At 43.5% G+C, this 27,470-nt stretch overlaps 1 protein-coding gene across 10 annotated transcripts in view; it reads right to left on the bottom strand.

Moving 5' to 3' along the window:
* Positions 1-27,470, bottom strand: part of MAGI2 (membrane associated guanylate kinase, WW and PDZ domain containing 2) — a 3,248,720-nt gene that overhangs the window by 45,345 nt on the left and 3,175,905 nt on the right. For 2 of the 10 annotated variants that reach the window (XM_069628034.1, XM_069628038.1), the window contains exon 23: positions 2,048-2,098. The exons of the other annotated variants lie outside the window; for them this stretch is intronic. In XM_069628034.1, the coding sequence (XP_069484135.1) occupies positions 2,048-2,098 (51 nt within the window). Of the gene's footprint in view, positions 1-2,047; positions 2,099-27,470 lie in introns of those variants that run through there. 10 annotated transcript variants of the gene reach the window in all.

Here is a 27,470-nt window from a genome sequence, read left to right as displayed (position 1 = left end):
GTTCTGCTAGATAGATTACCGGTATGTAGTTCTGCTATATACATTCACTGGTTGGTGTGATTAGCAGAAATAACTGCTAGACAGCACCCTGGTATCTAGCTCTTCTTGAACTTCCAGGTCTGTAGGATCATGTTGTTACTGTATGGTTGCTAGCGACATCCACGGTCAGCAGTTCTACAAAATGGAATCCCGATAGGTAGTTCTACTAGGACATTCCCAGATAGTTGGATTACTGGTAGATAGTTCTGCTATATACATTAACTATGTGGGTGTGTTTAGCACAATAACTGCTAGTGCCCCCCCGGGTATCTGGTTATGTTTTTGGATTTACAGATGCGAAGGATTAGCAGGCATGTGCCTTCTTGGACTGATTGTGTAGGCAGACCCACTGTATACTAAACTTTGAGAACTGGGTATCGCAAAGAATATAGGAGATTCCAGTTACAATATTTAATGAAATCAATTAAATAAATGCCAATAGTTGTATTTTATCTACTTCATATTCATTCATATAAAAAATCAAATGACTGGGTAATTAATGTAACCCTATTCAAGAGAATTCGACCACAAGTAACTTAGTACCTATGCGTTCTTCTCGTTGACTGAGTTCTTTTATACCATCTCTGCTCTACCTTTCCCTTGACATACCTCATTCTTTTCTGGGTAGGGAAGAAGAGAGTTTTTCTGAGACTTCAGGCAATCTCACCCCCTTCTCCTCCCTTGTTCTCTGTCGGGTCTTTCCCCTTTTCCTCACTTTGAACTCTTTGTCCAAGGATCTGTCATTTGCCTACTGGCTAATTTGTGTTTATATGTCCTATGGGTTTGTGAATAATAAGTTGCATCTGCCATTGTAAGCAAATAGCAATTGCTTTTGTTTGTTATTCTTTTTTGTACAATAAACATGCATTTAAAGCACTAATGCTTGCCTAGGTCAAGTACACATTGTATGATATTGTTGTGTTTCACAGTGTCAGACTAGAATCTCGTCAAGCGGGATATCAGGGTTAGAGACCCGCACATGTCAAATTAGCTGGTCTGTTCAGGCAAGTCGATTTTCCAATTGTGGACCTTTATGTTTTGCATAGCCTTGATCAAGCCCATGGGTTTTATTGGTGCTTGGGTTACGAGTCTGGCACAATCGGCCCTGATTAGTGGTGATTGATAACTCTAGGCCTCAGAGCGTTCAGAATTCCTGTGGATGAGGTGATGAATACATTCCGTCAAGGACATGGGTGCCGCTACGATTCGGGTTACAAGTCAGGGCGGAATTCTCCGGGTGAAACAATTTACCATTCTTTAAACGATACCTTGATTCATACGACTAATAAGCAGTGTGTGATGTGTGCTCAGTGTGCTGCTGTTACCTGAAATGTCCACAGTTAAAAGTGACAACCTTTAAAATAGTAGATAAATCCCTTCATTTCAAACGCAAGGCTCTACAATCTTTGGGCCGCCGGATGTTTTGGAATACACCTCCCAGGAGCCCTAGCCAGCATATGCAGCGGTCAGGGTGGATGTGGATCTGGTGGTTCCAAACATCTGGAGAGGCACAGGTTGCAGACCCCTGGCCTACAGCCTTCGCTTTCCCAATTAGGTACCCCTGAATATACTTAATGAGGTGGCACTATTGTATTCAGTCATGCATCATTCTATAAGAGGTGATTCTTCTGGAAAAAAGTTGTAAGGATTCAAATCTCGCGTGCTGAGTTATCCCTAAACCACTTGAACACTTTTGAACGTTGTCTGGCCCCAAGAACATTTTAGTTTCCACCATAAAATGTAGCATCTTTTTTCGGTACAAAACTGATGCAACATTTCCTTATAAACTATGATCTTTTAACAATATAAGTGAAAGATCTTGGCACTGGCTGTCAATTTTTTTCTGCTTTACCGGCTTTGATGAAAAGAAAAAAACATGTAGACGGACATATTTTTTATATCATTACCTTGACATTGAAACTGTATTTTTTCCAACAGAGACTTTAAATGTATGAACCTTGAGGTAGACCATAAAAAAGGCAACGCCGGTGTTAACAAAGGCACTTACCAAGTGTACAAACCTTCTGAATGCGGAGACCAATATAAATAGCTTGGATGCCTGCATATGGCAAAGAGGACAATCAGTAAGACAGGGGTAATGCCATTGTGGTACATTTGGTGAAAGATGGAAGCAGACTCGGAGGCGTACTGGGAGATGGTGAAAGGCCCTTGCCTGAATTACCTCTGAGATGGTCAACGGCTTTGTGATTGGTGTGTGAAGAGATAGCCCCCAATTTGGATTGGCCAATGAAAGGGCGCAGGAATTCCCCTTGAGTATGGATTGGCTTGTCAAGAGGCTGAAGGTAGAGCACACACGCTTGGATGCCTGGGATGCCACCATAGTCAATAAGTATCATGATTAGAAGGTGATGAGGAGAACGTCTTGCCGTACATAATGTTGAAACAAAGAATGAGGAAGGTACATGCTATTGGATCTTCTATTTGAAGGCCAGCTTTTCACATGTGCAGGAGTCGCACAGAAATCCTCAAAATCTTGGTTTATGGAGACACTGGGGAGCCCGAACTACGGTTGGACATTCCGCGAATAACACATCAACAGTGGAGAAAGGCCATAGAGTTGTCATGGTTCAGCTTGAATGAGGAAGCTACTGAGATTTCTATGAAGAAACGGACTCATTAGTTTATGTTGAATAGGTGAAAACGAGAGATTTGTGTATCGCAGCGGCAAGAAGCCCTGCGAGAAACAACGAGGATTCTTCACAGGATGAATTAAAGAAGTACTTTAAAAGGCATCATCGAACCATTCACCATATACAAAGCTTAAGAAAAAACTAAGGTTTTTAACATTGGGTTAAAAACGACTCTTTTAGCTAACAGTACAGGCTGCAGCCATTTTTCTGAGGTAGGCTTGCCGAGTCCCAGGCAGCACGTCTGTATTCCGACAATTAATAATAAAACTGAGCCATAGGCGGTAATCTGAAAGTGTTTCAGAAATGTTATTAAATACACCGTAATTCCATTGTCAACCATTTGTTGAAGGTGACATTTTTTTGGTTGGTGATTGATTTTTTATGGGGCTAGTGGGAGTGTAAAAGTCAGAAGTTTCCTTAGGCATGTTCTGCCCATTCCGATCAAAAATGCAAAACTTCAGTACTCCTATGTCCCATCCCCTTTCCTCCATACTGCATGGGACGGGACCAGAACCATTTTGCCCTGTAAAAGGCGCTTTTCCCCTTTAAATTTAGTAAGTGCATGGGCGTGGCCAAAGGGGCAACCTCGCGCTGCCAGCCCAGTCCACTGGTGCCTCACCTCAGTCCTCATTATGCACATACGAGATCGGCCCACACGTGCGCTAGTGTGTGTTTTTTTTGCTACACAGTTTTTCCCTGCATTTTTTCTAATCTTTTGTTCACTTTTCACCAGCCCCAGCGTATGTCGTCCGCGAGTGGTGTCGGATGCCCATTCGCTATGTTTAGAGTGTTTAGGGCCCGATCACCAGTGGTATTCTTGCGACGCATGTGACGTGGTCACTCCCAGGACGTTGAAAAATCAGTTATCTAGGTGGTGGGAGATATTCCTGCGGTCTCCTCCGGATCACCTCAAGGACTTCGCTCGTCAAAAGACTAAGAACGTCAGACAGGTAAGTCCTCATTATTCATCAGTACCTCAGCTAACTAATTCCTCTAAGAGGGGTCCTAGAGATCCTCATACCGAAACTCGCCCTGAGACCTCTCAAGCTACTGGTGCACAAACAAGGGGTCTTCGGATCCTATCAGGTTGGACGTCGACGGACTGGTTGGTCCTGTTAATGAACATTGGTCTGAGGGGCATAAAAGCTCTAATACCAGGCCTAGGTCTGAGGGGGTGCCAAAAAACGATATGACTTCCGGGCAAAATCCAGAGGGCGTAAAGTCTCCCAGGGTTAACGCCAAAGTCGGTCTCAGCACTAAGTCAAATCTTGAGGGCCTACAAAGCCCTAAAGCTCAGGGCTCTGCACCGAGCACACAGCCTCTGTGGACTCCCCACAAATCTACCACAACAATGGTGGCTAGCCATTCAGGGGCGCCAAGTTCGTAGTAGGGTGTGGAGTCTGTAGCAGCATTAGACTCTTCTCCTTCTGAGTGGACCACACAACCATGTAGGTTTTAAGAGCGGCCAGCACAATCTACAATCTACTGCACCATTCTGGCCTATGTGGCGGCACAGGGCACAGTGGAACACTGCTTACCCTACTCACCCAGGGAGATTCTCAGAGGGTTGTAGGCTGAAATACGATCATCTGGGAGGTAGACCATTGACATCTGCTTGAAACCCTATGGTGGCAGTGCAATGCTCTATCTCAAGGGACAGCAAGCACAGGCCGCATGTCAGGAACGCTTGTTTGATCGCTTCATGCAATGCATGAGATATCAACAAATCAAGGTATATTAAAATCTCTAAATAAGGAAGTGGTACCTCAGGTTCAACCTCCTCAGGCCCCCCAACCAATGCCTCCACCCCCTCCTCCTCTTCCCCCTCCGCCACCACCGCCTCCTTCACCGATGCCTCCAGTACAAATGCCTCCTCAACCATTACAAGATGTTCTGGGCTCTTCACAGCCTCAGGACCTGCCATCCAAACCTACAGGACCTAATCTGATACCGGTGGCAATTCAGGTTCCTCAGGATAATGACACTACTATTCTGCGTGAGAAAACCCAGCCACACCAAGAGTCTGAAGAGGAAGATGAAGATATGCCATATTCAGCTTTTGTGTTCCATGTTGCGTGGAAGGATTGGCAGATTTCTTAGGAGTTCCAGTACCAAAGCAAACACAACCAGATGAAGGGTTCCTACGAAGGTCTTAGCCTTGAGAGCCTCTAATTGCGTGGGCATCCCTTTGCAAAAGGATGCTTCACAGGCCACCCAAAAATGATGGCTCAAACCACATTCTAAACCATATATCAATAAACGACTAGATGCCGGGTAGCTGGATGGAAGGAGACACAATCCTTTTGTCCTCACACCCACAACCATATTCCTCAGTGGTCGCAGCAGCATCACTATATTCCAAGCCTTCACCCGGAACATCTTCTATGTCATCAGTGGCTGCATGTCTTTCCAAAGTGTTATTCGAATATTTTGAAAAAAGATCTTTATCAACGCTGGGCTACATTTAAGGCAGGCTAATGCCGATGTGTTATTTGTGGCTGCCAACCAAAGATTATGAAGGGAAAGAGGAGACTTCCTCTCAGACTTGCCTGTCGAATGTCAAGCAGCATTTCAAACTAGTCCGGCAGAGACAAAGGCCCAAGACATGTTGGAGGCATCAGTGTCTCCCATAGACACTGCAAGTAGGCGTATGGCCGTAGGCACGGATATGAGACATTTGGCCTGGATGTGCACGGCACCAAGTTTACCACAGATGTCCAAGAATTCTGGAGTTGCCCTTTGAGGATAATGAACTGTTTAATTCCTCCACTGATGAAGAACCGACCAAGAAAGAAAACAGTACCCAAACAGCAAGCTGCTTGCGATTTTGTCCAAATCAGCTAGAGTGTTTTCAGCAAGGACAGAACAGGTCAGACCAGCGACCCCGCTCTTTTGGAGGTTTTAGAGGCTTCCAGAATAGGAGAGCCAGGCAGCTGGAGCGATCTTTGAGCACAAATTGCAGAAAGCAACAAAGGTATTCTTCTCATCCCCATCCTCCCCCATCCTCCTCACAAGCCTCAGAAACAAATAAGCATTGAGGAGTGCGTCCAGGCCCAGGATACCTCAGTGGGGGGCCGACTAGCTCGGCATGTGCCGCAGTGGTGTACATTTTTCCAGGACCCATGGCTACTATCAGTAGTTTAATCAGGTTTTCGACTCCCGGCTCCCCATTCTTCCCTCTCCTCTTCCCCTGCTGCAAATTGGCTCTCCAGCCCTACTACTGGAGATAGAGAACCTCATCCAGAACCAAGCTGTAGAGTTGGTTCCCCACTCAGACAGTGGTCAAGGATTTTATTCACAGATCTTTACGATCCACAAGAAGAACCAGGTGGGCCTGCAAGTGGTTCTAGAATTATCTTACCTCAATCTTTCCCTTCCTCTGGAAAAGTTCAAGATGGTGATGCCGGTGCATATCACAGAAGCTCTCTACGAGGGAGATTGGTTTTACTCCCTGGACCAGAAGGACGCATACCTTCATGTTCCCATATGGTAACCACAAAGACAGTTGTTGCGATTCAAGTTTATGGGCCATCATTTTCAGTACTAGGTTCTTTCTTTTGGCCTAAACTCGCCCTCAAGTATTTACAAAGATTATGAATGCTGTTGCATCCATCCTGAGGCAAGAGGGTCATCACATAAAAACCTACTAATCATATCCAGCTCTCCGCGGGGGACGAAATGGTTCAGTCAGAGACTAATGCGATTTTATTCGATCTGGGGCTTTTGATAAATCTCTTGAAATCAGAACTGAAGACTTTGTCTTTCTGGGCATTAGATGGGACACACTCTCCGAGAGGATGTTCCCGACACAAGAGAAATTCAGTGATATCGAAACAACAGTCAACCATTTTCTCTCCAGGCTTTTCACCACGGCGTGGTGGTAGCAAAATTTACTATGCTGGCTGGCATCTTAGGTTCTCGTTGTACCTCTAGCCAGGCTCAAGATGTGATCCACTCAGATGCAGTTATCCAGATCTTGGGATCAAGAAACAGGGAATCAATCCAACCGGATTCTCATTCCAATCTCCTTGAAGCAGGACCTAGTATGGTGGAATCAGGTGAACACTGTTAGTGTGGAGCAACCTTCTGTCCGTCCCCATACTCTATCATGACGACAACAGACGCCCCAATGAACGGGTGGGGTGCCACTCTAGAAGCACACTCTATACACAGAAAATGGTCCAATGTGGATAGGCATCATCACATAAACTATCTGGAACTTCTCACCGTAGGACTAGCCCTAAAATCATTTCAACTATTGTTGCAAAACAGGACAGCATTGATCAGAAACAACAGCTCCACAGCTATGTTTTATATGAACAAACAGGGTGGAACAAGATCTACAGCCAGTGAAACCTGGCAGTGGAGGCTTGGAATTGGGCTCTGTCTCACAATATTTTCCTCAGAGCGGTTTACCTTTCGGGGGAGGACAACGTGAAAGTAGACAAATTGAGCAGGCTAGGTATGATATCTTATGAGTTGGAGGTAGATTAATAAGACCTCAATATGGTATTCAGGACCTGTGGTCTCCCAGATGTGGATTTTATTGCCATGAAAGACAACCCCAAATATCACCAATTCGCATCATGGACAGGACAGGGCAGTGGGTCAGTAGGTGATGCATTTCACATTCCGAGGGACAGTATTTGGTACTACGCCTTTGCTCCAACCACTCTCTTACAAAAGCTCCTTCGCAAGTTTAGAGACTCTCAGGTCTGCACAATCATTCTGATAGCCCCTCATTGGCCAGGGCGAATGTGGTTCTCAGACCTCATTCATTTGTCACAAAAATGGCTCATTCAGTTACAAGCAGGGCAAAATCACCTGTTACCTCAACAGGAGAGGTCAGTGATTCATCCAAACCCTCACAAATGTCCCCTCTCATTGTGGTTCCTAAGGAGTTAACCTTAGGCCACCTTGGCCTTTCCCAGAAGAATTTACAAATGATTCAGAATGCACGTAAACAATCGACAAGAACCTAGTATAAAAGCAAGTGGTCTCAGTTGTGTTTCTGGTCAAGTGGTAACGAGATCAGTCCACTTACTTGGCAAGGTTTTATCTTTCTCTGCCTATCTAGCATAATCGGGGGTGCAGATTGGTACTTGCCAGCAATGGGATCAAAAAGGATCACGGAGAAGCTGCTATTTTCTCCAACTAACCCTGTGGTTAAAAAGCATTTACAGGGACTGACAAGGATGCCCCCCAATATCTAGGCCTCGTCCATCTCAAGGTAGCCTTGGCTTGTAAGCCCTTTGAAACTATGACTTCTGCAGATATTAAGTTGGTTACTTGTAAAACTGTGTTGTTAGTGGCAATAATATCTGCACAAAAGATTAGTGAAATCAAAGCACTTTCTGCTAATGAACCATATACAGTGTTTCATAGAGACAAGGTAGTCCTTCGTACACACATTAAATTCTTACCAAAAATTATGTCAGCCTTTCATCTCAACTAAGAAATCGTGCTTCCAACCTTCTTTCCAGATCCTAATTCTGAAGATTACAAGGTTCTATATTGCCTTGATGTTCGTAGGGCACTGAAATGCTACCTAGACAGGAATAAGGAATTTAGAAAAATCAGGACTATACATCACCTATGGCGGTTCCTCCCCCGGCTGACAAGATTCTGCGGCTTCAATACCTAGGTGGATAGTAGCCGCCATTAAGGAAGCCTAGAAACCTCAGAACAAAACCCTTGCAGCGGGTATGCATGCTCATGCCGTCAGAGCTAAAGCGAAAGCTGTGGCTTTTCATTGACAAGTCCTGTCAGAAGTAATTAGCAGAGCAGCAACTTGGGCTTCCCCTTCCACTTTCTGTAAACATTTCGTCAAGCAGTATTGAGAAACCTCTTTGCCAACAAGTCCTAGAGGAATGTAATCCTACTCCCAATCTTGATGGTGTGTTGTAATCATCCAGGCAGTATGGAGGAAAGGGGATGGGATGTACGAGTAACAAAATGTTACTCAATGTAGTGACGATAGTACTCCCAGTGCATAGTCCCCTTTCCTCCATACATAACACCCACCATCCCCATACTAAAAAGGTTGTCATTTTGGAACGTCTTGTGCCCAATACTACAAAGGGGACTGAGATGAGGCACAGGTGGGCTGGGCTTGCGGGTGTAGTTATGCTTGCGGCTGCGCCCAATGCACGCTCTAACTTTAAAGGGGAAAATCGCTGTTTGCCGGGTAAAATAGTTCCGATCTGTCCCTATGCAGGGACGCCCATGCAGTATGGAGGTAAGAGGACTAAGGACTAGGAGTACTAGCGTCACTACTGTGAGTTACCTTTTATTAATAGCACATCATGGTCTTCCTGGCCACTGGTTCCACCTACCATTACAGGGCGCGCATGAATTGGCTCATATATTCCTTCTATTGTTAATGCTACAGATAGTAAAAGAATCAGCAACCAAATAGAATTCACAAGTTTATAAGGACACAAGGTCAAAAGTATATTTTTAAACTCCTGACCACAGAGATCAAAGATTCATTTATAAGGATTGGTTCTTTATAGATTGCAGTTGTTTTATATGCAGCATCCTAGACGTTTCAATTGGCATTGAACCAGCTGTGAAGCCTGTCCAGCTTGAAAGTCAAGGCTGGCTATCATTGACAAGTCAGCCTAAGAGTTTACCTTTTAGAGACGGATGCAACAAAGATACATTTTAACTCCAATTATCATGTAATTTGTGGTTTCGTCGCCACTAGAAGGATCAAACGTCTGATAGAAGTACCAAAGAATAAGTTAAATAATGAAGCCGGAAAGATAAGTACTTTATCTTCTGAGGACATCTGGTAAGGGCTACATGGGGAGCCAGGACATCACAGACTATGCAGAATCTCAAACCGGGAAGGAAATATCTCATCTCACAACGCCCTACACAATATTTCTTTGATGTTCAATTCGGAAACAAATTTGAATGACCCAATTGGTTTATTTATGTAATGGTTTTATGGATGTTTTTATACAAATAAACTGGACGATGGTGATCCATTTAATTACATGTCTTGATATTTTTTAACGTGTTGGCCTGATAAATGTACAATGTTGCTGCCACTAGGCTAGGAGATGTGAAATACATTGATGCTGAGTAACACTATAGAAACGTTTGAATTCCATGTTACAAGTTTGGAATCCCCATATTATATTATGTGAACGGAGGATAGCAAGACCATGCAGAGCAACAGAGGTTCAAATCCTGGATCCGCGCTTAGAAACCAAACTCAGATATGGTATTAGGCGCGTTATAAAATGAACTATTAAAGAAATTAAAAATTAACTAAAAGTGTCCATAGTCTAGAAGCCATGACCGAAAAATAGCCTTATTTCCTATTGTAGTGCCTTTAAAGTAAGACACGCATGCATCAAGGCATTGATTAGCGCAGCAAAGGGAAGTTATTGTTACACCTTTGATGTTAGGTTGCCAGGTATTCTTCAAACACATCTATTGTGGCAGAAAACAGATTTGTCTCTTTCCTAATAGAAAATGTTAGAGCTGCTACATAGGAGATACAAGAATGAGCCAGCACTGACTTATTCTACCTCGCTGCCTTGTGTCTTGGGGAAGCATTGGACTACTCTGGCAAAGGATCAAGAAAACTGATGGGAACAAGAGATCATTGCATGATACTATGGCCAGGTTTTGCGATCCCAAGAGCACCAGTGACTTTAAGAGAGGGAAGGGAGAATGTGAAAGGTGATATGTAGTTCATGTTCTTCCCTTGGTTACGGTGTGATCTTGTTGATTGGAGGGAAATGCACTGTGAATGGTCTCCCATTCTTTAGCAGAAGGACTTCATGTTTTGACAATATTGTTGTGAGACCCGCATAACTGGATGCTCACCTATACTGAAGAAGGAAACCACTGAGTTATCTCTACGCTTTTATTTAAAGTTTATGTTTTGTAAAGCATGGCTCATGGTACAGATGAATGACCGAAGTTTCTCTCAATAGTGCTGTTGCTTCACTCACCTTTCTTAAGATGCTCTCGCTGCAGCATTCAGATTGAATCTCTGTGAGAAAGCTGTATAAACCACTGGAAGTGAGGACCTTCTCAAAGAAGCAATCGACTGCTTTCCATCAGCGCTATAATTATAACAATAATTGTTCTTTTATCACCTGCTTAATACCAGAGACTTGTTTCAAAGTGCGAGCCCGGGATTCAAACCTGTGTTGATACCCGTTGTCTTACTTCCAAGACAAATGCGTTGACCCAGAGCTTTTCTCCTGGCCCTATAATTTATGAATGGCCTGTAAAGAACCTCTATTGTGTCTCAAGGGAAGAATCCCGCAGTCGTTACTGCACTGTGTTCCCACTGCACCTTTGGAGCAGTAGGTTTCCGCTGACACAGGGAACTACTATATCGTCCTTGGTTAATATTGAGCAATAGTTCAGATAAGTAGGAAGATCTCCTTTTATGAATGGCGCTATTCTAAGAGCAAATCTGAAGTGGGCTACAAGTAGACCCCGGCTTTCAACAAGACGACACAAAACACTTTAATGCTAGATGTGATCACTACGTCGATCGCGTCAGACAATAAGCGCATTGTTCCATACTGAAGATGACGCGACCCGCTCTGAAACCTCTATGGCGTTATCTATGCAGCTGAGGACTCTTTAAACACAAGAAATGGGGGAAAGAAATACAATATGGTAGCATTTTCAATCACACTTTCATGAAATCACAGCCACCATGTTTATCAGAACAGGTCTAAAATATTTCAAATTGCTCTCCTGTATTTCTATCAATGTTCTCCAAATGGCAGCACAGGACCAAACACAGCATTCTCCAAACGAGGAGGCAGCTCTCAGTTATTGGCCGGCCTACTCAAAGACATGACTGCAGTCTGCCATATCTGGATGATGATGAATTAGCCACCTTTTGTCTGTTCCATGCCTAGACCAGAAATGCCTTGGCCTTCTGAAGATATACAGAGGAAGTACAAATGAGAACCCTCCCAAGATAAGCCATGGATCAATAGGTCACTTTAAGGGTTGCGTTCAAAGTTAGATGCTTGAGCAAACACAACTACACAGCTAGTACGCAGCTGACAAATTCACAAGGAGATTGGCTAATAAAAAAAGTTCTCAAGGCTATTGGTGGTGCTTGATGGACTTTACAATGCTAGTGGGTCTTCTGAGCTCTGTTTGAGATGTAAGGCATCCAAAACACACTGTACGATGTACATCGGGTACAGAGTGTAATACATATCTTCATATTTTCATATTCCCTCTGAAAAACATGGGTACTTCTCTAGGAGTCCTCCCCAGAGAGAGTAGAATTGTTAGGCTCACAATACAAGATTGTTTGTTTTGCCCATTCCGAAAAAGTAACCTAAAGCGAAAAAGGGTTTGTGAGCATTTAATTATTTTGGTGGTGTGTCACCCCTCCGCAGGCATCATAGCATGGGTTGTGGACCAGCCCCTTTTCCAGCCAAGCTTTATTTCCATGTAGTCATTTCATCCTGCCCCAGTCCTTTAAGCCGATCTTTTGGAACAGCTGACCTTTGCGTCACTGGGTAAATTGATAGGAAGGGTTGATTTGTTTGTTAAATTGTTCAGAAGCTCTTTACTTCCATCCCTTGATATTTCTTGTAGAGTCGAACCGAGAGATTAAAAAAGGCTAAACCCCAATGTTAAGACAGACTTCAGAATTCACATGTGCGTTGCATCAAGGGCTACCCTTTGGTTGACGGATTGGTCCAAAATCAAGGTGAACGTTTGCGTTCACGAACCACAATCAGTGCAAGAAAGGGCCATCGTCCTGCAAAGATGTTCAAAATTTTTGATCAAACAGCAAACCAGAATTGTGAGCGGGCCGGGTCTTTGGATACAGTGCAATCGAGACAGAGAGGGAATTCAAACTGCAAGTGCTGATGGTTTGGTCTCAGCACTTGCGGAAAGAGATGACGTGAGTATCCTTCGTCAAGTGCGGGGGCTTTGGGAAGTGTGCCTTCATGCAGAGTTCATCGCAGTTCGCGTTAATATGAGCATGCCGCAGCCAAAACAGTGCAATCTTGCAAGTCCATCGTAACAAGGTCCATGCAAGTCATTCGCTTTCTAGCAGCCGCTTGATGGACGGGGAAGCTTGCAAAGCCAACGCAGAGAATAAAGAAATGCGGCAGATGACAACTCACATAGACAAGAAAGTACATCATCCTCTAAATCCTGCTACCATACAAAAATATGACACAATTCAATTTCCAAGTGTATTGATTACAGTTTGGTTTGGTTTACATAATAATGTGCGCAACTCAACGGTGTAAAGCAGGTCATTTATCACCCATATGCCCTTCTACAGTGCATTCAACTTTGAAACCTGGACTAAAGCTAAACATGATGCTTTATCCTCTATCTGCAAGGAGGATCTGTGACCAATGACGGAGCAGGCGAATTAGAAAAAATTGACCCACGCTCACAAGAAGAACCATCAAAATGAAAAATTATATTTTTATTGGACTACCTCAAAACATTCGATCAGCACAATGGAGTAGAGACCGCCAACGCGGCAATCTCTTGCTGCCGCTCATTTCCTCCTTTCTGCACAGGCTTTCTCTAGCCTGGAGATTTCATGTTGAACAGCTATTCCTATACGGTTACAGATATGTAAAGTAAATAAAGTGAGCATGCATTTTATAAAGTGCTTAAATGGCCATGCTCACAAAATAGTTGCATTATCATATATGACATTTACAGAAATGGCAAACTGAATACGGGTGAGACATACCTGTTCAGCAACAAGATACAACAATGGCAAATTTCCTTGGACCAGGATAGTGTCTAAGGATTCTATATCAGTACTAATGCGGTCATCAGCAGGCGGGCTAAGAATCATTGGAGGACATGAGAAATGCCACCATCAAGACGAGACAACATTTTTTTACTAGATGCATGCACGTCCCACATTGTTCACGATACTACAGTAACATTGTTGACTTTTTCCAGGACCTGCACATTTAAAACTATGATATCCAATGACGTCGGATTTGACATAGAAGTCCATTGCAAAAAATATGCCAGACTAAAGGATTGTTGGGTCCGGTTGCTAACTTTAACCACACACTGAAGTCTCTGGGCTCAACTTGTGGTGTAACAATTCATGATAGGCCTGCCTCATTAATATAATTTTGCTCTCATCAAGGACATTTTTCAAAGACCACAACATCAACAGGACATTTCTGCAGAACATCCAATTTCATGTGTAACAATTCCCTCTTGCGTACCAACAAACTCTGATCCAACAGAATACCTTTAAACTAAGCCGATATGAACAGAATTAGGGCCGCAGATAATTACAATGATATTAAACTTTTTAAATCCTAACATGTTCAAATTACTTTCTAACAATGACTTGCAGGAAAGAATGTCTTTCAAAATATTTTATTTTAATAAACTTCCTCAAAAAATATCTCCCTTCACTAATTTATGACTGAATTACGAAATACCCAGTGTAAACTCGGGGGTTCATGGGTGTTAACCTTTGTCGGAAAAGAACAATATAAAACACAGAAAAAAGTACGAGCAGCCCTCCCCTAAAAAAAGTTCTTAAAGAAGGGACCAGAAAATTGAAGTGAAAAACAAAATTACATTGAAAGGTAATTATTCTTAGTGAATGAATAAAAAAGTGCTGCATAGATTTCAAAATTGAGTTAATTTGAAAGAATACGTTGAGATGTAATAATTGAGAAAGATCTTTTTTTATAAATCAAATGATCACATTCAACCATTTCAATGATTTTAATGTTTGAACCTGCAATGAAAAATGCAGCATACGGCAGTTAGATAATTAACTTCGGGCACTCGTCTAATCTTACACGCTGGCTCTAAGAATCAATGCCTGAGGAATGTGGAATGTATCTTCTGCAACCACTCGAATGGACTTTGCATGCTTGATTGTCCTTTTGACATATGCCTCCCGCAGGAACATAGCAACATGGAGTTGTATGGGACGCTCTGGATCACGATAACCCTGTATTATATGGCAGGAATGGTATGCGTACTAATGCACTGCACGTTTATGATAGTGTTGGCAGAGTTACAATGTCACTCTTCAATCTGGTAGATTTATACCAAACACCCTTGAACACTCATTGGGACTACTTATCCCCACCCCTTTTCTCAGAGGAGTAATTCAAAAGAGCCACACATAAGTGCATTAGACGGCCCACTGGAATGCAACAATCTATCATAAACTATCACTATGGTTATTCTACAGTATGTATTCTATAGTATCAGTCTATCATTATGGTTATTCTATATTTTGAAAATGTGCTTTATTCAGTAAAACAAGTGTAGGCATTGTCCTTACACATGTAATGTGATCATTAGACAGCCAAATTGCAATGTTGCCACAATTACATTATTTCCTTGAATATCCTATTTCGCAGAGAAAACATCCCATTTTATCTCTCAAAGTGTTTTTTCTTCTTGGGAGGGGCCACCCTCAAATTAAAATCAGTGATCTGTTTCTTCCGTGAACAACACAGCATTGTTTGATTTTACATGCTGGACGCTGATTGTACAGACAGTAATAATTAACAACATATAGAAAATAACAAGGGTAGTTCTGGACTTTAAAATGGGGTCCTTTGGACCCTTACGAGGTCTGTCAGTACACCAGCACTGCCTGCAGAGCCTAACAGTGTGCCTCTCGCATTCACCCCGATGGATACTATACACTCAGTACAATGGCGACATTCCTGCAGGACATATGCGATGACAGTGTACTTCTCCTAATGTCAGGCTAGTCCCTCCTCAGGGAATACCTGTGCCTCTGCTACGCGCCTTCTACTTTTAACCATAGTTAAACAGCACCTCCTTCGTCCCGCGTTAAGATAGCTTGTGCTGACCCAGTGGGACAAAGAGACACAGAAAGAGAGTGAGACAGACAAAGTCAGAAAGAGAGTGACAAAACAAGCTAGATAGGCCTACGATACACCAGCTACAGAATGTCCTAAACTAAAAGCTATGAATCGTTAAGTTAAAAAATATCGGTTTGCAAAAACAAATAGAGTAAAACATTTTGAAAAGATCCAACTTCTAGGTGCATCAGAACTGTTGTATAGTGCTTGTTAGTGTATGCATGAGCTGAGAGAATGCTTTAGTGCTAATATGGAGTGTTAGTGTTTGAGTGCATGTTAAGGATCTGCCCAGTGCCAGTTGAAGTGAAGACCGCCTGGGTGATGGGACCCAGTGAGTTCCTTTATTGCAACAGCGTAATGCAACTTAGAATAAAGCTTATGTGTTGAACCTACTAAAGAGTACAGAAGCTACCTTTCTACAAGAACTACACAAGAGTTAGAGTGGGGAGTGACTAGGGGAAGGCAACTGTGATGTACACCCATTTGAAAATCAGATTAGGTGTGGTTTAGGATTCTTAGTTAAGGGAATAGGAAAGATCAGTGAATGTAATGGGTGAATGGGGTAGTCTTACTTTAGTGAAATGTGCTACATTATTGTAATAATCACATTCCCTCCTCTGTTCTAGTTGCCCACTCTAGCCTGAGGCCATTGCTTCCTGGCTAGTTGCATCAGATAAGAACCACCTAACCCATGGCACTGCAACTGAATGGTCTCCTGACGAGTGTGTCACCTTACACATTGTGTCATTTGCACCAGCGAAGCTTCTTTTGTTTCCTTGTTCTTTCCTCAAGTTTTACGTCCGTTCTGTTGTTTTTGTTACCTGTGCACATTTTGCGACTTCTGCCCTTGAATAATGATCTCCGGGTCCTTCCTGGAGTTTTGGCGAGAGGGGGGCCACGTTATGTGCATTGGTATTTTTTCTAGAATCCGGAAATAATGTAGCAGCTTGAAATTCCCATTTGAAAATAGAGGGCACCACATCTTTAGAGCTTGCACACATTTTTTTGATTTTTTTTTAAGAATAGCCATGTCGCCGACCATTCCAGTGCTTTATCAAGGCTTCGTCATGTGATGCTACTACAAGGTTAACCCCTGTGGCAACTGGGTTGAAGCTACAGTGTAACCCATTTCCTACATTGCCCTACAGCCTAGGTTATTATCACACAGGTTGACCTTATAATGGCATCACATGCCAAAGCCTTGATAAAGCGCTGGTATAGGACCGAAACACGTGTCTTAAAACCTGACGAAGCTTAAAGGATAAAATGACTTGCGCAACTACTAAAGATGCATAGTCCTCTGCATTCAGCCTTCGTTGCATAGTGTTGGAAGAACATTACTGTGCACATCACAGTTATTTGGAAAACCTACCAATGGTCCATTTTGTAAGTCGGATGCAACAGAACAAAGCACAGGATTCTTGACATTATCCGCTTCCAAACCGGGACTCCAGTACGTCGATATTGTTGCTCGGCCTCCGTCTGCCTGTTTTGCTTTCTGTTTTAGAATTAATGGCTCCGACATTCTCCGAATGCGTGGGAGCAAGAATGTGTAAGCTAGGCAGACTCTACCTTCCCAGGCTCTACTGCTTTGCCCACTTCCTGAAATCCTGTTTTCTGACACTAGAATTAAGATCTTCCGCATTCTGAAATATTTTTGGTTATGCTATGTATGATCTTGATTCATATTTTCTAGTTAGTCGTCTACCAGATCTTCAGTGAATAGCCCCTGACCTTGCACCAGACATTCAGCATACGCCTAGTGCTGGGGTCTGCAACCTTCGGCGCTCCAGATGTGTTGGATCACAAATTCCATCAGTCGCACTCAGCATAGTCAAAGGCAAAGGCTCATGGGAGTAATAGTCGGAAACAATTGGAGAGACGCAATTTGCAAACCACTGCCTTTGCGGCTTACAAGGCATATCATAGTTTTTTTAAATGTCAATAGCAATATAACATTCAATGCAAGAGATGTTACAAAGGTATAGAGACGGTGACGTTGTGGTTTCAATCAGTTGTAGGTGTGCTAGTTTTTACAAGATATAGGCAAACTGTTACATTAATTCAATTCTTTTTATTTCGGCATGACTGCCATAAAAAGTGCACAATACACAATAAAACAACTGTAATCATCAACATCAAATGTCTCAAAACAGTGAACAACCTTCCCAAGCACATAGGTGGGCCAAAGCTAGACACTTAACATTCTCTTATTAAAACAGTTCTTAAAAAGGATGAAACCGCTAGCACCGATACTGGCGAGGTGCCACCAAACCGTAGGGCAGACAACATTGTGGGCTGACTCCAAACTGGGATGAGCCAACGCCCCCTTGCCCGGCAATATGCCTGACAGAAAAAAAAGAGATGCACCTTCTCTTTTTCACCTCTTGCCACAAAAAGGACATAGGATTGTGGAACGAGACCCATTTTTCCACTTTGCAGACAAATAAGCTAATGGGAGCATGCCCAGTCAGAACTTTGTGAGCCAGCATTTTAATTTCACAGACATTTGAAGGTCCAAATATGTCTCCGGCCCCCAGAGGTCCTTGAGCTGTAAATAAGCCCTAGCTTTCCCCTCCCCACCCCCCCGACAGGCAGTTGTCAATCATCCTACTCTATGCCTACTCTCTCTAAATTTGTTCTTGGCCACCATTTTATAGCCTCTGCCTAAGCTTGTGGGGTCACCCCATAAATCCTCTACCCCAATGATTGAGAGCATAATTCTTACATGCCTAAACCAAGACAGGTTACTGCCGCCTGGTGGTAATAGCAGCTCCTCCAAACCTTCCCTAAACGGGGATAGAACTTTATTATTCCATATCCGCAGCCAGTATGTGACTAACTGTATCATAATAGCATATCGAATTTCTATAAAATCAAATGCGCATACCACTGGCGTAGACAGGGCACTCAAAGGTAAACCAAGCAAAGATTTCAGAAATCTAATTTTAGCTATCTGGATAGAGGTACAATCATACGAACCCCACAACTCAGCCCCATAAGTTACTCCTGTGATTGTCTGAGCCTGAGAGATCTTGAGGGGTACAGTGAGAGCCTCACCATTCAGGCGTGTTACTAGATTCCTAATAAGCCCACACTGGTGCAGATGTGATAGCGAGCTCTTCTCTACCTGGTTATGCCATTTCAAATTGTTTGAAAAGATCAACCCCAAGTACGTGTAAGAGTCCACAGAATGCAACAGCTGGTTGTTTAAATAAAAGTTTGCCTGAACTCGGGGCTTTTTCCCCACGCAAGCATACCACATGATTTTAGTTTTAGATAGAACATTAACAATGCGAAATATCCCTATGTCCTTTCCTCATCGCGCAAATTTACTGTCATTGATTTCCTACTTTGTGCCTCCATCCTAAAAGAATCAAATGGGTTATTCAAAAACCTATTTGCACACAGGGCAATCTCTTATTAAGGAACCTTGTAGTTTTTCCACCCCTTGTTAACCAGCAGTACATGTGGAGCCAGTATGTTAGATGTAACATAGAACCGACATGTTATCTGCTCTTCAACAAAAACCCCGGACGGATAGTCTCTGAAAGAGAGCCCTTCTATGATATTGAATATATACCTCATGAATGATACTCGGCTTCAATACGGAACTGATTAACCAAACTCTTCAAGCGAAAGCCTGGTTTGATTGATATTCGGCATTTTATTCGGTTCCGCTTGCCAAATCAGAATGCAGATTTCTGATTGTCTCATGACTGGTCAATTTCTGCCGGGGAGTTTGAAAAGAAGGACGTGCCCCTACCCCCCTCGGTGCTCTCTGCCAGATATTGTAGTAAGCAACAGAGTACTGCACTAAGAGATAGCTCAGGGGAAAACGAGCGACTAGGCCGTAAATGTCAATTTTCATCCAATGCAGAAATATTTGAGCATAGTTTATTCGGACATCAATGTCGTAGCCGTTCAGTTGATCTTGCACACTGTATCACAGGTGGTCTTGATAATGTCTGAGCACAAGGATACGACATTGCCCATATATTGCAACTAGGATTTATTGCAATGGTCCCGCCGCCTTTTCGTCTTATCGCCAAGCCGTTTCCATGGCAACTAATGGACAGACGAAGAACAATGTAACTTTTCTTTGATGGTGTGAATCAATGGAAATAGAATTCTGAAGGCTATGACATCCAGATTTTACTTGTTTACAACAAAACAGATGCAGAGATAATTTAATTGTATCTGATCTTCGGCAAATATAACTTGTGAGTAAAGAAATGTCATTTAATTGCTGTATACCTTGATTCCAAAGGCAAGCCTCAAGCATAGAAATGTACATTCCGACATTCATATCAGTTCAATTTAGTTTTTTTCTGCTAACGCATGTTGATACGTTTTGCTGAACAGGTACCGACAGCCAGTGAGACCATTCTGGAAAAACTCCTGGCTCCTTTACAACATGTTGGGTTGTTTGCACGTTTGTTTGTTTGTTTGTTTTATTCACTTTTTATGCGCGCCAGACCCAGGGGTAGCAGGGCGCAGTGGCAAGAAAATACGAAACTTACAGGTTACATCATGGCAAAATGTACATTAAAATTACAGTGGGTTAGACAGATCAGGCATACAGTAATTACAGAAGGTATACAGGTTCAAGGAGGTCAAGATACCCGTGGGAAGTAGGAACCCCCGGTCAACAAAGGTCAGTCGAGGTAAGGAGTCGAATAACTTTTTTCCTGAAGCAACGGTAGGGCATGTCTGCTCTCAGGTCTTGTGGTAGAGAGTTCCAAGTTTTAGCCGCCTTTACTGGGAAACTGTTGCCTCCAATAGTGTTGAGTCTAAAGTTCGGTATTGTCAAACAGTTGAAGTTACCAACTCTGGTGGGTCTAAAAGATGTTCTCCTGTGGAATTTGTCAGACAAGTAACTAGGGGCAGAGTTATTGAGGGCTTTGTGGGTCAGGGATAGCATCTTGAGTTTTATTTTGTTCTCTGTAGACATCCAGTTGTGTTGTCGTCTGGTGGACGAGATATGGGACCTTTTGTTAATGCCTAGTGCCGCTCTCAAGGCATTATTTTGTAATGTTTGTAATCTCTGGGTTATTTTTTTATTAGCTACAGAGTATAGAGCATTACAATAATCTTCTCTGGAAAGAATTAGGGCTCTGGCCAGGATTAGACGACTCTTGTTGGAGCGGAAAGGTTTACCGGCTCTAATCAGTTTGCACGTGTAGGCCGTGGAGGAAGCAAGGATTTTAGCTGTTTATCAAAAGATAGGGTAGAATCAAGATAGAATCCCAGGGTTTTTACATCCTTGGATACTTGGATGATATTCCCGTCTATGTTGAAGGAGGCAAATTCCTGTCCTAGTTTTTTGATATTGGCTCGGGTACCTAAGATGATCAACTCTGTCTTATCATCGTTTAGACAAAGGCCGTGAGTGGCCATCCATGCATGGATGATAAGGTATACCTTGTTCACCAATTCCGTGTCCTTAGCATGATCCCCAGAAAGCGGGAGGAGGATCTGTGTATCATCTGCGTAGTTAGTGTAGGTGATACCAAGATGATCCAGATCGTCAAACAAGGGCTTGGTGAAAATGTTGTATAGAGTTGGGGATACGCAGGAGCCCTGAGGGACACCACACGAGATCGGGGTAGGATCTGCCTCCGCGGGGGGGGGGGGAGACTCGCATCGTTCTCTCGCTCAGGAAGGACTTGATCTATCCAATGGCTTCTGCCGAGAAAGGAGCGGCGGAGTCCAGGTGGCTACAGAGGACTCTATGATCCACCAAATCAAAGGCCGCTGAGAGGTCCAGGAGTAGTAGGAGTACTGTTCTCCCTTTGTCTCTTAGCTCATCGATTTGGGACTTCAGGTCTATGAGGGCAGTTTCTGTTCCGTGTAGGGGTCGGAAGCCCGGTTGTCTTACTCCTAATAGGTTGCGTAGTTCCAGGTGCCTTTGAATTTGGATATAGGCAGCTTTATCCAGAATCTTAAGGAGAAACGGTACCGTCGTGATAGGGCGGTAGTTAGTAGGGATGAGAGGGTCTAATGTCTGCTTCTTTAGGAGAGGGAGAACCCAGGACTGTTTAAGGTTGGCCGGGATCGTACCTGAAGCGAAGGATGCGTTGATCAGTTTAGCAATAAAGGGGGATAATTCTCTGGCGGCGTCTTTTATCAGCTGGGCTGGGCAGATGTCACCTTTACAGTTTGAAGGTTTAAGCGACAGGATAACTTTTTCTACTTCCAGGGTGGTCATTTTGGAGAAGTGGAAGGTGTTACTATGCACCAATGAGTTCTTGGTATAAGGCGGATCCTGAATTTTGAGTGCATTTTTTTTTTGCTTGATTTTGTTTTGGAGTGTGAAGATTTTATTGGTAAGGGCTTGCTGGATATCCGTACACCAAGGTTTGTCCTTGGTACAGGTGTCCTGAATGGCAATGGGGGACTCGAGTTCCTTTAGGATCGTGAAGAGCTCTTTCATACTGGAGTTGGATTTCGCTATGCGGTCATCATATGAATTACGTTTTGCCTGGCAGACTTCTTTTTTATACAATGAGGAGAGAGTGGAAAGTTTGGCTTTGTTGTCAGCTGATGGGCAAAGCCTCCAAGCGGTTTCACTCTTTCTTTTTAAGATACGTAGATCTTTTAACTGTGGAGTAAACCATTTGTTTAGATGAGCTTTCGGCTTACTCGGTCTAAGTTTGAGAGGGGCCACTTTGTCTAAGGTAGTGAGCATGATAGTGTTAAATTCTTGCACTAGGATGCTGGGGTTTAGGTTCTCTGATAGCGCATTAAGGGTTGGTACTATAGCTGGGATTACTTTCTCTAGGGTGATGCATTTTTTATTTCTGGTTAAAAAAGGAGGTGCTGGTGGACGGGCCGTGGGGTTGGGTCTGGCGGTAACTAAATTAAAGGACACCAGGGAGTGGTCTGTCCAGGGTAGGGGCATTATGGATGGGATAGTAGTTGTACAGTTACAATCAGCTATCCAGTCCAAGGTTCTTCCCTTCAGTGCATAGGCTTATCAACTCTTTGAGTTAAGCCGAGTGAATGAATGGAATTAGGTACCAGTGTAGCATTAGTATCTGTGGTGTCATGGAGGCCTAAGTTAAAGTCCCCAAGAAGGATCGATTGAGAGCAAGGTTTAAGGTTATTTGTAAGTAGGTTGTGGAGGTCATCTTCGAAAGTGCCTAATGGGCCAGGGGGTCTATATAGGAGGTGAAAGATAAGGGTTTGGTTATTATTTAGTTGGAGTTTAGCCGATAGCGTCTCACAAGAATGAATCGATTGGGTGGGTACTAGTCTAAGAGAGAGGCTTATTTTAGAGATTATCGCAATGCCGTGGATTTGTTGATTCAAACCATGTGCAAGTGTAAACGTGATAGGACCATTTTTAAGGCATTTTCGTCCATCATTGCAATATCCGATTTAACCACAGAAACCACTGTAAATACTTAAAGGGGTAGATGCCAACTATCTCTCTTGCAGAAAACCAAGCCCTTTATTCCAGACAATAACTTCACATCCATGGTGCAGGCCCTCCCTCTTTTTCATGTGGACAGTGGGACTGCCCAGCTCACCGGCCGACCCACTGCCACCCTGGCAACAATGAAAAGTGTCCTCCATGCCGTGGCCTGCCTTATTCAAGGCCTCCACAAATTTGACCACATTCCCCCAAAACGAGTCAATCAGTTGCTCTTACGAGCTGGCATAGCTTTCAGGAAGACCTACTTCATGGGCGCTTTGAAACAGTATTTTCTTATTGTATAAGCGCCTAAGAAGCAAACAATAAATAAATAATGTAGGAATCTGTCACTTTACACGCTCGCTTCTACCTAGCCAACAAGGTCACCATCTCTGGTGGCCCACGCTCCACAAGAAGCCACCTGGACAGATTAAAGCTGCAAACAATAAAAAACGAAGACACCGACATTCTCGATCTATGACCCCAGAATGTGCAACATCATACCTGTAGACATTGAACGCCCACCCACTGTTATGCATCGCAGAAAGAAGCCAAAGACCCACCTCCACCTCGGCAAGGAATGCTTGGTCCCGCGCCATAGACATCTTCCCCACCAGCACCATTAAACCAGTCATAGAAGTGTACCAAAAAAGTTGTGGAACTGTGACTCCAGCGGGGGACAGAGTAGGAAGGAAAGGAGCAACGGTCAACACATTTTTCAAGGGGTGCAGTCAAGCTGGTTGACAAACAAATTGAGTTTAAATATATTTCAGTTTAACTGTAACTGATATTAGGTGGTTAAGTGGAAAGGCGTGCTTTAACCTCATAAAGAACAATTGTGGAATGGAGAAAATGGTTGCAAAAAGTAGTTGAGCTGTTAACAGTAAAATATATTAGTGGCACACCCTTCCTGACCGTTCCCGCTCACTTCGACCACTGTATTAAACCAGTCGCTTCCATTATGCAGCAGCATGTGTGGCTGATGTAGGGAGGGGAATGGGGGATCAGTGGCATGTCACTGACTCTGCACTCTGAATTCCTACACATGGGCGAGCCGCCCCCAACACAGCCACGGCCCCCCACGGTGAATCTGCTGCAATTCCCCGAAAGAAGGAAGCTGAAGGAGAAAAGTGAAGAGAAACTGACCACTGGCAAATTCAAAAGTGTGCCAATACTCATGTGGACATATAAGAAAGAAAAAAGTTCAGAGTAAATTCTGTACACTGAGAAGCTGCTTGAATCTAGAATATGTAAGTCTTTGGCAGGCGGTTCTAAAACAATACATTTTCCAGAATTGAAATCTCCAATGCCCCAAATGACTTTAATTGATGCAGATAATATCCAGACATTGCACAATATAGTGATTAATGCAATGCCACACATAGGCTCCCTTAATCCTAAAGTTGGAAGGTGGACAATGAAGCGATGGGTTAAAAACAAGAGTTTGTGAAAGTTACCATCACTTTCAGACCACTGGAGTGCTGGACAGGTCATGCAAAGGCCAAAGCTGTAAGGCTGAAACAATGATGCACCAGCGCTTACCGCAGAATCTGGATTTGCACCTCTATAGTGAGTTGGGTAGTTATTAATGGGCGTGCACTGCTCCCATTTCAAGTGGGAAGATCTCCTTGCAGTTCTGGTCGTGGAACGAGCCCTGTGGATACTAGTGAAAATGTCAGGAGAGTTCTCACATAATGGTGACAAATGGTGAAGATAGTATTGAAGCTAAGCGGAGGCTGATAGGACACAGGAACTCCCTGGCGTCCGTAGCATGGCCATTTCCAGTGTGGCTCTTTCAGCAAAATGTATACGCGGCCCATAAGCGACCTACTGTCTTTGGAATCTGGAGTCCCAATTGGATGGACATATTTTGGAATCAAGTATTGATGTCTCTTGTCATTCACTAATCTGGTGTCTCTTCCATTGGGAAACGAGCTGCAATAAGGGATGCTGTGGTTGGAGGACCCAACGTGTTCCACATTTGAGGAACGAATCAAACCTTTGCCGTTCCAGCACCACTAGTGGGACAGTCAACGAAAAGGATGTGGGTCAAAATGACCAAAATGCAAGAGACCATCAGCCCAAACCTTCACAAACATACAAAAATATAGACTTTTTCAGTTCAAGATTATTCATATTGTACTTTGAACGACATAACCCTTGGATATAATAGCAAATTTAGATTTTGAACAACCCATGCAAACCTTGCCTTGCGTATTCAAGGTGCAATCGCAGAATGATGACCCTACCAGTCAATGTGTGCACTCCGTGTGTACTCCGTTGTTCATAGTTATCCTACCCGTCGAACACTCGTGTGAACATTCAACAAAAACATTGCTGGAGTTTTTTACCCCAGTGGGCCGCCATTGCTTCATCTAAGTATTCGTTTTGGCCAACGGAAGAAGGAATTTTCTAGTCGCCAATGGTCAGAGTCAGAAACAGAAATAATTGCCTTCTAGAAATCTAGTGCGCCAAACCTGCATCGACAATGTGCACAGAACGGGGCGCACGGGTGCGCGTGCGCACACGTGCCCGCACACACATACACCTGTTCTAGCTCTCTATGCTCATTAAGATAATTGCTCCCAATGACCCACTACAATATCAGTGCAGAAATATCAATAGTTGCCCCATTCGTCCTGACTTCTTGAGATGGAGTGAGATGAGAGAAGGAAAATAAAGGAGGGGAGAGAGGGGGACAGAAACACAAACAAGAAGTGAAGATGATACAGAGAAAGGGAATTGGAAAAGCGTATGTGGAAAAGAAGCAGAGAAAGAGACGCTGAGGGCAATAAAGACAAACCGATCAGTAACATAACATGTTGCCTAAATAAATGGAAAAAGAGGGAGCGACTCCAAATGAGTTGTCGCTGCACGCTTCCGCAAACATGCCTCATGGAATGTAAATGAAAAGGCTGTATCATAAGGCTCCCAAATAAATCGACTCAAACACATTGCAAAGGCGCCTGGAGGTTGCCGCGGGGAAGCGCAGCTGACTATCAGCATTCAGCTCGCATCAGAGGCCATATCAACACCTTTCCGATTCCACCTGGCACTGCTCCTGCGCCCTGCTCATTGTTCTGCCAGTGCGCGGCTTATGCTGATTTGAAAATGCCATGTGTATAATTTGCACTGAAATGGGTTTCAGTCACTGCCTGAAGATGCAGCGAAACCATATCGGTACCCGACAGGATCAGACAGGGGCATCAAATGGTCTCGGGCACTCATGAAACAGTGGCCCACAGTTGCAAATGGCAATTCTTTCCTTTTGTGAGAGACTGAGTAGCACCCTCGATTCCCAGCCTGACGACGGAGACTGTTCATAGCATGTGAATACATGAAAGATACCAATGCTGGATACATGGAGTTACAGATAAGAAACCTACCCCATATAATCTCTTCTAATTCAGGACTCATGGCCTCATAAACTCAACAGTGACAGACATTTACTGTATGGTAAATGCGATCAACGTCACATGTGCTGCCCCGTTCAGTGCTTATCGTCACGTCGTCTGAGACACCGCATCAGCGATCAAGACTCCTATCATCTTTCCTGAGATATTCAAGTCCTTCTCAATGGGACTCAGCCTTTAGGTCTTCCTATTTTATATCTTATGGAAGTTATTGCTAGTGACTTTATTATATTCCAGCATATAGTTCAAAAATCATGTCAATCCCATATAACCACATCAGGAGAAATTGAAAATTAAATGCGAAACATATGGATAGGGCTATTGTATTCACAAAGATGTTACTACGAGTTACTCTAACTTACTCCTTACTTGCTCTTCTCTTTTCAAGAGTAAGTTAGTTACTCGTAGAAACTTCTTTGTGACTCGACTAGCCCTCTCTCGACTTAAGGCAGTGTAAGGTGTTTGTGAATCGGCCCTAACATGCTAAAAACTGCATTTCTGCTACAGTAGTTCTGCCACCCTAAACACGTCACATGTCTCATCCAGTGCCAAATCGTAGCGATTCTTATGATGCAAGAGTTTAAAAAGGGTGAAGCCACAGTTTCGTCTCGCGCCACACTCGCTGCTTACCTAGCATTCGTGCCATGAACCCCAGTAACGCATTCTATCAGCTAGTTGGTGTAATGTAATGTAATGGGCATTTGTATAGGGCCTTTCACCATTGGTATGGTCTCAACGTGCCGTAGGTTAACACCCTTGTGTGCATTTTAGCCATTACGAAGGTAGGCAGGGGTGGCCAAGTTCCTGCTTGTCACCCATGTTGAGCTGGCAAGTGGGTGGGTGCAGAGAGGTAGTATGGAGAATGTGATGTTATGTGTCCAACTAGGCTAAATTTTTATCGTGGGCAATAGCTGAATTTGGGATGACGAGCATAGTTGGAAATTGATGCTGGCCTAATGGAATTATACTGTCCGAGTCCCTAGAGGTGCCCATCACAGCTGATCCTTTCTGTACACTTCATGTACAGATTGTAGAGAATAGAACATTTTGAGGGTGGTGACAGCTTAGACCAGGCAGACAAACA

This window comes from Ambystoma mexicanum, chromosome 12, assembly GCF_040938575.1.
Source record: "Ambystoma mexicanum isolate Mex_15411 chromosome 12, UKY_AmexF1_1, whole genome shotgun sequence".
In the NCBI taxonomy this organism is placed as follows: domain Eukaryota; kingdom Metazoa; phylum Chordata; class Amphibia; order Caudata; family Ambystomatidae; genus Ambystoma; species Ambystoma mexicanum.
This window is presented reverse-complemented; position numbering and strand designations above follow the sequence as displayed.